This window comes from Nicotiana tabacum, chromosome 16, assembly GCF_000715075.1.
Source record: "Nicotiana tabacum cultivar K326 chromosome 16, ASM71507v2, whole genome shotgun sequence".
Classification (NCBI taxonomy): Eukaryota; Viridiplantae; Streptophyta; class Magnoliopsida; order Solanales; family Solanaceae; genus Nicotiana; species Nicotiana tabacum.
The window spans coordinates 9,010,845-9,022,266 of NC_134095.1; the positions used below are offsets into that span (position 1 = coordinate 9,010,845).

Here is an 11,422-nt window from a genome sequence, read left to right on the forward strand (position 1 = left end):
CATTCCCTAATCCGTTTTGCCAACCTAGGGTCTCCAACCCCTAGTTGAGATTTTTAGACATAGGGCCTAGTTGAGATTTTTAGACATAGGGCCTCCATTCCCTAGTCGCCTTTTGCTAACATAGGGCTTCAATCCCTAGTTGTGATTATTTTTAGACATAGGGTCTCCATCCCCTTGTCGCCTTTTGACAACATAGGGTCTCCAATCCCTAGTTGAGATTATTTTTAAACATAGGGTCTCCATCCCCGAGTCGCCTTTTGCTAACATAGGGTCTCCACTCCCTAGTTGAGATTATTTTTAGACATAGGGTCTCCATCCCCTAGTCACATTTTCCAACACGAGGTCTCCACTCCATGGTTGATTTTTATAGATATAGGGCTCCACACGCTAATATTTTTCTCCCAAAGACACAGATCCTTGTTTTATTGCTTTCAATAGATAAATAGTATAGGGTTTGTTACAATAACTCAGGAAATTTTCCTCGTGAAAACTGGGGCAGAAAAATTTCGTTTGTTTGTTTGTTTGTTTTTGGTGTCTGAGCAGGTTTTACCTCGAGGCATAGGGTTCTAGATGACCAAAAGAATGAGTCTCAATTCAGAACAAAGAAAAGAAGAAAAAGAACAAAAAAGAAGTGAACTCAAGGTGTGTAAGCGGATAAAGATGCGGGTTGCTCAAGATATGATTGAAGTCACAAGCTTCGCATGTCCCGCCTTGATCCGAAAAGCTGAAGAAGAAAGAATAAGTACCTACAGCTGATGAGCATCGAGATTCAGATCAGAGTCTGCATGAAGAACTAGCCAAGACTCAAGATCAAGCTTCAGAAGACTCATAGATAGGAATCTTTTAACTCGTAGCTGATAGGCTTAGTTAGTGTTTTTTGATTTTGATGTAATTATAAGACCACGGATTGGAGCCTCGACGGGACCTCACTCGACTCTCGAACTCATCACTCCATTATTTTTTTTGAACTACACGCGACCTGATTCCCTTATAACTCGTGATATGTAGGCTGTCCAAAACCAAGACTCGGTTGCACCCTTTTCTCTTTTCTCTTATCTTTATTTCTTCTTTTTTGAATAAAGATATGTTCAAAAATTAGTCACATGGCTCACCTTATCTTTGCTTGAAAACTCTTCATGTTTCCAAGCAAAGAGGGCAGCTGTGAACACCTAATTTTTGAAAATATTTAATTTTTTTGTCACTTTTTCTATGTAAATATTTTAGGGGTTTTAACCTATAATTTTTAGCTTTGTTACACTTTTTATTATAGGTTAAAAATACAAAATTTTAGAAGGTGAATTATTACAATTAATATTATTGTTTTTTATTTTTTAAAAATAATAATTAAAAAAATCCAAAAAATATTAAAAGAAATTTAATTTTCGGGAGAGATTTAAAAAAATAAGAAAAAGGGAAGTATAGAATTAAAAAAAAATAAAAGTAAAAGTAGGTGGAATTCTCTTTTAAAAAGTAAAAGAAAGTGGAAAATTAAAAAAATAAAAGTAAAGTTTTGTAGAAATTTTAAAAAATAAAAAGTAATAGAAAGTTGGAATTAAAAAATAAATATAAAAGTAGTTGAAAATTTAAAAAATTTAAAGTACAATAAAGTAGAATTTTTAAAAAAGAAAAGCAAAAGAAAGTGGATTGTTTTTTTAATAAAAGTAAAATAAGTGGAATTCTCTTTTAAAAAAGTAAAAAAAATGGGATTTTAAATAATATAAAAGTAATTAAAGTTGAAATTTAAAAAATAAAAGTAAATAAAGGTGGAAATTCTTTTTATAAAAAAAAAAAAAGAAAAGCAAAATGTAAGTGGTATTTGTTTTTAAAAAAAATAAAAAAAATAATAAAATAATTAAAAAAAAATCTGAAAATTTTCAAAAATTCTCCTGTAAATAGAAGAGAAATATTTGAAGAAGTGGAAAGAGGAAGAGGGTAGGAAATTGAGAGAAAATAAATTTTCTTCTTCTATGCTAAAAAGAATTTCTACTAGTTTCATTCTTTCTATCTATTTCTTTCAAAAACAAATAAAATATAGCCATTCATTACCTTGTTTAAGACAAAAAAAAAATACCTCAAAAACAGGAGCTAAATCACACCAAAAATCAAATCCAAAAGCTTCAAACTCAATTTAAAAGATAGCCCAAGATACTAGCCCGAAGAGGTCGAAGTCGAGTTCGGTTCGAAAGGTTTTCGCTCGTTGCCTCTGATTGTGGTTCGTTTGCACATTAAATTTGATGGTTTTTTGCTCCATATGTATTGAATAAGCTCTTCATCTATAAAAGGTTCATTCTTTTCTTAACCAATGTTTCCATTATTTTTCTTTCACCGTATTTCCTTTTGATTTGTATATTATATTTTGGTTATCTACCAACTTGAAAGATATGAACAAAAAATGAAGGAAGAGCATAAAAGAAATAGAATTCGTGTGAGACAGAATGAGTTTTTTCAATGAGATTGTAGTTCATAGGGAAAGATAGGAAGATGTATTCAAAATGGAGAGAGAACGATGTAATAGCTTGGATCCAAATTAAAGAATGTTAAGTCAATAGCAAATTTGATACCGACATGGGTGATTAGGTCCATAATAACTCAAATCATATATTTCTTCAATAATAATTTCATATTCATAAATCATGACCTTACAATAATCTCAAAGTAGTTTTAGGAAGAAACATAATCATGAACATTTGTAGTTTGCTTTAAATTGAATACAATCCTTTTAGAATAATCGAGGCGCGCCATGCCAAATAAAATCTCAAAACTCATGGCCCTCATTTAATTAATTTTAATCCTTAGAAATCGAGACGTGCCATTTAATTGAATTTTTCATGGCCCTCGCAAACTTGAAAGTGCGTAGTTGCTTTAGGCGCGCTATTTTTAAAAATTAATTTCCTAAACTCGGGTGTGCATTTCATGTGACCCAAATCCAAATCTCAACAACGTTTGATAAAATGTGTTGTGGACCGCGAGTGCATTTCATGTGACGTGGTTCAAGACGTGTTTTAAATAACGTTGAATTTTCCTAAAATTAATTAAAAACGACTAATAAGTTAAAAAATATACCATAGGTTGAAACATGTTTTAAAAAATCAGATAATATGCCAATTGTAATAGTTTAAGCGACCGTGCTAGAATCACGGAATCCGGTAATGCCTAACACCTTCTCCCATGTTAACAAAATTCCTTACTCAGAATTTTTGGTTCGTAGACTTCAAAAGGAGAGTCGATTTTTCCTCGATTTGGGATTTAAAATAAACTGGTGACTTGGGACACCAATTAAAGTATTCCAAGTGTCGACTCTGAAAAAATTAAATTAAATAATCTCATTTCAAATAATATCACTTTAATTGGAAAACTCTCTTATACCCCTTGGGCGGGTAAAAAAGAGGTGTGACACTACATATATAAAATCTGAAAAGTTACTCAGCTGAATCATAAAGGACACTCTAGATCCGCCCCAGCCCCACTTAACATGTCAAAGTTTGGAAAAACATGTCAAGAAGGGAACGGGGACTGAGCCAGATAAGTGGCGTATACAGTCTACAGAATGTCATCGTTTTCCAGCGTACGTTTTGAGTTCTCAACACAAACTTACACGCTGCTCATTTTTGTTTTGTCAAGTGTCAACCTTGACCTCATAATATCAAGGAAAATCGGAAAATCCCTTCACTTCATAAGATATTTACACACGTATACTCAAAAATACTTTACTAACAAAAACAAAACTTTGACTTTACACAACACAAGAAATCGTGTTTCTGACTTCCAACAACATTAATGAATTATTTAATTCATCTTTTTTTCATTAGAAAGATTCAAACATTGACAAAATACAAAAAGTTTTCGTATGAGTACGTACGACTCCACGGTCTCTTCAATGCATTACTTCATTAAATACATCATCAGCATAAACTCCAACCCCTTTTCCTTTCTTTCTTTCTTCTTCTCTGTATTGCCATGAAAAATGCCGAATATATGGAAAGCATTTTCACTATCATCAAGCTCATCCCACTCTTCTTCTTCTTCTTCTTCAACTAGTACTACTTCTCCTACAGGTTCTCCAAATACACGTAGGTTTTACGGCGGGCGAAGGAGACTGATTAGGCAGCGTAAATTGCGGCACGTTAGTGATGATGAGCTTGGTTTGCGGGGCCTCAATATTCAGTCCTTAATTATTGATGAACGTTCGAAATCCTTACCGGTTTCTCCTGAGTTTTATGTGGATTTCGGGTCGGGTTCTCGGTCGCCCCACCACCTCCGTCACTGTTCCAAGTCCTCCCCTGTGCCACTGCCGTTGCCGCTTCCTGAGCTCAATTCTCTTCCCAAACAGAACTCAGCGGTTGACTCTAATTTGCCGGTTAGAGTTGACAGGGATCCTTTAAGCCCTCCTCTTGCAAGGTTAGTATTGTTCTCAGGAAGGATTCATCTAGCCTATTTCAATTAGTTTGGGACTTTTCAATTAGGGTGTGTTTGGTAGGAGGGAAAATGAGTCCCGGGAAAAGTTTTTCATGAGGAAGTCATTTTCTGATATTGAGTTCCATCACTAATGGGTGAAAGTCATTTTCCTTACAACTACTTTACCTTTTAGTTTCATTACTTGCTTTTCACCAACAGTTCAACATTATTATTAATCTCTAGTACTCAAAAGTTTCATGAAAATACTCTTCAATTTGTAGATATTATTATTAATTTTTTAAAAATATTTTCCACTTACCAAATATACCCTTAGGGCATCTCAAACAATTACCCCATTTTTCACCCCATAAGAGAATATTCTTTTTTATATTCTTATCTCTCTTTTATATTATATTATTATCTTTCATTAAACAAATTCCATCTTTTATTTTCATTAATTTGTAATTTCCATTAAAATAATTCCATAAAATTTTAAATAATACAATATGTGAGCAATTATTATAGATTAACTAATAATTCAAATAAAAGTGAAATCATTGCGATACAAGATTGATTAAGTACATATTATATAACGATAAAATTCATTCGAAATACTACATCAATATTCAACTTCAACCTCTAGTATTCTCCCATAAATGATCTATTAATGCATTACGAAATACAAAATGAGCATCTTTGTCCATAATTCTTCTATGTCGAGCTAAAAATTCTTGAAATCGTTGATTTTCATCTACTGCCATTTCTATTGTTGGACATGGACCTTCCAAATCATCTTGAACTGGTGCATTAAAATCACGCTTATTCTCAATTATCATGTTGTGCAGTATAATACATGTAGTCATTATATCATGCAGCACTTCTTTTTTCCAAAAAACGTGAGGGTCCTGCAACAATTGCAAAACGTTGTTGCAAAACTCCAAATGCACGTTCAACATCTTTTCAACATGATTCTTGTTTCATCGCAAAATATTTCTTCTTTGCCGAACGTGACTCATGAATAGTTTGCACAAGGGTTGACCAATTTTAATGTATTTTCATTTAATGTATTTCTAATTTTCACTTTTCAATTTTAGCAACATCTAATATTTTATATTCGCACCTTTCAATTTTAGCAACATCTAATATTTTATATTTGCACCATTCATTTTTGAGATGATTTTATTTTTTTGTACAATTATAACTTATAATAAAATTAAGTTATAATTTTACATAAAAATAATAAATGCACGAAAATTAATTTATCATAATTATACGCCAAAGTTAAGATGTAAAACTAATATTATAAAGATATTACATAAACATAATTAAGTATATATAAAGAGATAAATTAAAAGAGTTAAATAGTAAAATAATTAAAATATGCATGAATAGTAATGGGGGAGATGAATACTGTACCCATATTTGAGGGAACGCTATTCATCCCCCATTTTGGGGGTAAAAATGGGGGAGGGTTGGAGCTTCATTACCTTAAAAATTGCCCCCATTATGAGAAAATGAGGTAAGATTGGAGACGGCCTTAAGGGCATATCCAACCTTTACCCCATTTTTGGTCCCCAAAATGGGAATTTCCCCATTTTGGGACAACTTACTCCAACCATTTCCCCATTTTTTTCCCCAAACTTTTTTATATTCTTCTCTCTCTTCTATATTATATTATTATCTTTCATTTTAATTTTATTTTTTAATTTCCATTAAACAAATTCCATCTTTTATTTTTATTAATTTGTAATTTCCATAATTAAAACAATTCCATAAAATTTTAAATAATATAATTTGTAAACAATTATTATAGATTAACTAATAATTCAAATAAAAGTGAAATCATTGTGATACAAGATTAATTAAATACATATTACATAACGATAAAATTCATTCGAAATACTAGATAAATATTCAACTTCAACCTCTAGTATTCTCCCATAAATGATCTATTAATGCATTACGAAGTGCAAAATGAGCATCTTTGTCCTTAATTCTTCTATGTCGAAATAAAAATTCTTGAAATCGTTGATTTTCATCTACTGCCATTTCTATATAAAAATAATAAATGCACGAAAATTAATTTATCAAAATTATACACCAAAGTTAAGATTTAATATTAATATTATAAATACATTACATAAACATAATTAGGTATATATAAAGAGATAAATTAAAAGATTAAATAATAAAATGATGAATAGTAATGTGGGAGATGAATAGTGTACCCCATATTTGATGGAACACTATTCATCCCCATTTTGGGGGCAAAAGTAGGGGTGGGTTGGAGCTAAATTTCCCCAAATATTTTCTCCATTATGGGGGATGGGGACAAGGTTGGAGATGGCCTTAGAGTAACTCGTGTGCAAAGGTATCTACTAGAAGTAGAAGGTAGTTGGTAGGCAAATCCAGTCTGAAGCCCGTGGATGTGATACCTTTTAATTTTTTCCTTGGGAAAATACTATGGGAGTGATTTTTTACCCCCATTTTTCTTTTGACATATGTACATAATTGGAGGTAAAAGTAATGGATTCAGTTGAACCAACAAGAGCACTCGTACTAGTTGATTTAAATTCCTTAATATCTAACATTAAGGACATATAACAATTCTAATTTTGTCTTGCTTGGTCTTCGTTTCAAATGACGACTTTAAGTGTGCTACTTTGTTTTTCGATAATAATGTTTGATTAGCTATGATGAGTTTGTAAGAAGAAAAAACGAATACAGAACTGTTAACCTGTTGCAAGTTGCAGGGATACTTCTGATCGGACTCCAGCGGAGGTGACAAGTTCTCAGCATCCAAGATCATCTACTCCAACTTACCGACGTAGGAGGTTCCCTCAGGATCTGAATGCTGAGGGTGTTGAATTCAGGCTGAATGTTCCTGCTAGAAGTGCTCCAGGTAGTGGTTTTACGAGCCCCGTCCCAAGCCCAAAAAGGTTTAGCACACAGGACCTTTTCCAACCTCCATTTCATCAGCCGTCATCACCTTCAGAGGCTTACTCTTTCCAACTTTCACCCACAAGGGTTATAAACAGTGCTGATCATTCTCCACTAAGTAGCCCAACATTACCAAATCCAGTTAATAGAACCAGGAATCACAGAAGTAGTGCTGTGCATTCTCATCATAAATCTCTTCCGGAAAGTTCTCTGGCTTGGACTGAAGGTAATAACATCGATGTCCACCCGCTACCCCTTCCACCAGGAGTTCAAAGACATCCAGAATTATGTACCATCCAAAGCAATATGGATAAACCGTGTATATCACCAACAAAGGGTCAATGGCTAAAGGGGAAGCTTTTAGGTCGTGGTACATATGGAAGTGTATATGAAGCTACCAACCGGTAAGCAATAAAGTTTGCTTGGTAAGTAACTTGGTAGGAATGTAACATTCGCTTCTGTTTTTTTTTCTCCCTTTTGACAGTGAAACCGGTGCTTTATGTGCAATAAAAGAAGTTGATCTTACTCCTGATGATCCTAAATCTGCTGAATGTATAAAGCAGTTAGAACAGGTGATTTCCTCATGTCTTCTTAGTCTACATAATAAAAATTGTGTGTAAATTACAATTTTTTGAGTTACACGGCGGGAGAAAACATATTTTAAAGGCAAAATCTTTTGTAAATGAAGTGAAGAGAACTTTAAATAAGTAATAAGCATGTTATATACTACGTCCTGGTTCTCTAACTTGCATTAGCAAATTAGTCAAATCAAGGTCCTTTGAGATAACTATCATGTGCCTGAAGATGCAAAATCAATAATGTATCCATAGAGCTACTTTTGTTGACCACATTCTTTGACTTCATAAACCTCCTTCACATTTTCATCAGCTAGAGTTTTTTTCTCAGAATGTTGGTAACCGGCTTGGGGATAAAAATTGAGGTTTCGTATTGCAGTATTTCCCATTCTACTATACACACTTTATGACATTCTAGATTTCTGAAAGGATGAAGCTTTGCACTGGATTGCAGTTACTATGGCGTGTTTTTCGCCAGTTAATGCTATTCTAAATCAATTCAGTTTCTTGCTTACTTCTGTTGTAGGAAATAAGAGTTCTCCGGCAGTTAAAGCACCCAAATATTGTTCAATATTATGGTAGTGAAATAGTAAGAACACCTATCTTTCTTGTTCTTTTGCCATTCAGGCATTTCTTCAGAATATTGAAAGATAAAATGCTTTTGGCATTTCAGATGGAGGACCGCTTTTGCATATATTTGGAATATGTGCACCCCGGATCAATTAATAAGTATGTTCGGGAACATTGCGGAGCTATGACAGAATCAATAGTTCGAAACTTTACTAGGCATATTGTATCAGGGTTGGCTTACTTGCATAGCACCAAGACAATACACAGGTAGATACTGGGTTGCACCAAGGTGGAAAATGACACTTCATTTAAAGATTCATTAACGGAACACTAAAGCCTCTGGATTGCAATTCCATGTCATAAGCAAGCAAGAACCTTTTCTCTTCACAAAAAAAAAGCTTTGTTTTCTTTTTAACTTTACCTTGGCAGTGATGCTCAGTCTAGTGGTTGATTTCAATGATTCTTCTGAGTAGGGACATTAAGGGAGCAAATTTGCTTGTAGATGCATCTGGCATTGTCAAGCTTGCAGACTTTGGATTAGCAAAACATGTAAGCTTTCAGAATTCTAATGCCAAACTAAAATTGCTAGAGTTTCTTTGTTTGTACTAATTTAGTGTTTTTAGTGTTTTCTTGTAAACCCTAACCTGTAGACAAAACGATAAGCAGAATCTTTCATCAATTATTTTTCCATGCCTCCCATACTGCTATAATTTCATATTGTTTCTCTTTTTCCCAGCTTTCCAGCTGTGCAACTGATCTTTCTCTGAAAGGGAGCCCTCATTGGATGGCTCCAGAGGTAGGCATCGTAAAGCTACTTTACGGCTACTACCTGCCCTTTTTGCCCCCCCTCCCCCCCTTTGTTGGCTTGTGCTTATGTCTGGCCATCACTTCATATGCAGGTAATGCAGGCTGTGTTGCGGAAAGATGCCAATCCAGAGCTTGCCTTTGCTGTCGATATATGGAGCCTTGGTTGCACTGTTATTGAGATGTTTAATGGACAGCCCCCGTGGGGTGAATTTAATGGGGTAAGTGTTTAAATTCATCTCATTTGAGAACAATGTATTCATGTTACAAGTGTAAACATATTGGTGAGCTTTAGGTTGTCAATATGTCATCATAGCTTGGGAAAATACAAGGGAGGCTAGCTGATTACTTAGTCATGATCCAGTGGCTTAGTCTCAATTATGCCAGAACTCTCTTCTTACCTTTCGGTTTTCGGGCGTTCTAGAATTGATTTCACTTTCTTCTTACCTTTCGGTTTTCGGGCGTTCTAGAACTGATTTCTGTAAGTGTCTAAATGTTCGTGCTTTGTCTTATTAGGTGCAAGCTATGTTCAGTGTTTTGCACAAATCACCACCTATACCAGAAAAATTATCTTCAGAAGGGAAGGATTTCCTCTGGTGCTGCTTTCAGAGGAAACCTGCAGATAGGCCATCAGCTATGATGCTACTCGAGCATGCTTTTTTACGTAATACTGTTGCTGGTTGTTCAGAGGATTTTTCAGGGATGAAATTACATGTGAGTGTTACATGCTACTGACTACGTGACGTTAGTGTACTGCTTATCAGTTTCTCTACTTTTATTGTTCCTCCTATTACTTGAATATTGAATTCAAATGGTTTCAAACTCTGAATTTGTTACACTTTTAGGATGCTCTGCAGAGTCCTAAGGACCCAACTAACCATAAAAAGGAACTAAAGCCACTTTTACCAGGAACTTCCGCCAGGCATGGAAAATCACCATATAGCAGGTAATAACTTTTTTGTACTTCCTCTCTCTCTGTTTGTCATGTTTGGGATATACTCGGGCACTTTGTTCTGTGAAATAGCTGATTACTCCCCTCTTTTGGTATTAATACCAATAGTTCCAGCTAGATACTATATTTTGCGTTACCCTGTTGACTTAGCTTATGCAAGTTTAACTGTGCTCTTTCAGTGAAAATTGCCAGCAAACTCATCCTGAAACCTGTGAGTACGGAGCAGCTTCTCACCACTCTCCCCGTTCTACACTTGAAGTCCTTCCCTGTATTTCTTCACTGGAGCTGAACTCAAGTTCGCGTGCAGCCAGTCCCCCAAGCATTCCTAGTAGCTTACCCCTGGGACCTGAAAACAGAAGTCCTTGTAGGAACATAAGAAAGGGAACACCAAACATCTGTATAAGATCATAAATAAATAAATTAGAGGGTAAAAACTGTGTACAGATCAGGAAACCTAGATACAAAACTTCAGTCGGATGATTAGTCAGAATGTTGCCATATGTGGGAAAGATATGCAACGCAATTCCATATGCATCCGCGTCTTTGTGTATCATTGATGTTGTTTATGAAGCTATCAAAGGCTTTAATAGTTTTGGAGCAGATTCATAAAGATGATTCTGAAGTTAATAGTGTAACTTAGATTGAAATTATGACTTAGGTACACAAAACTGAAAGGTTTTTGTGGATGTAAATGTTTTTGTTGTGCTTAATGCCAACCTGAAGGACATCTAATCCATCTCCTCAGCGGATATCCTAAACAGGGTAAAATTCATTAGTTTTATTATGAACTTGTGTAAACAATTCTGAATAAATTAAGAGTAATTCTTACACATAATTTTTTTGACTATTAGAGAACTTCTTCCATCTTTAATTGCCTGTGTGATACAATTCTTTAGGTGACAATAAGTTTCAATGGCAATGTTCTTACTGTATTCTTTTATTAGTAGTATTTTGAGGAGTAAGTTATTAAAATATACTACTAAGTATAGGGCCCTCTTATGGTTCAGCTTTGAAAATTGAAAGAAGATTGTTATAACTAAAAAGCTTGTATAAAAGCGATGTAGTGCATTTACTACTATTTCTGTAGTCAAAGGTTGTTTATTTCACTACATTTTGAAATACTTTTCTTAAATATTCATAACTACAAAATTAGCGATTTATATTACCTTTTTTAGTTTCTCCCCAG

The 11,422-nt window shown here is 34.2% G+C and overlaps 1 protein-coding gene across 1 annotated transcript; it reads left to right on the top strand.

Moving 5' to 3' along the window:
- The first annotated feature begins 3,817 nt into the window (after window positions 1-3,817).
- On the top strand, window positions 3,818-10,836 carry LOC107802508 (mitogen-activated protein kinase kinase kinase 5). The gene is made up of 11 exons (XM_075232585.1): window positions 3,818-4,398; window positions 7,149-7,739; window positions 7,820-7,907; window positions 8,437-8,499; window positions 8,584-8,747; window positions 8,954-9,029; window positions 9,217-9,276; window positions 9,380-9,505; window positions 9,801-9,998; window positions 10,130-10,230; window positions 10,416-10,836. Exons 1-11 carry the CDS (start codon window positions 3,965-3,967, stop codon window positions 10,645-10,647), a joined length of 2,133 nt encoding a protein of 710 aa, XP_075088686.1. The 5' UTR covers window positions 3,818-3,964; the 3' UTR covers window positions 10,648-10,836.
- The last annotated feature ends 586 nt before the right edge of the window (window positions 10,837-11,422 follow it).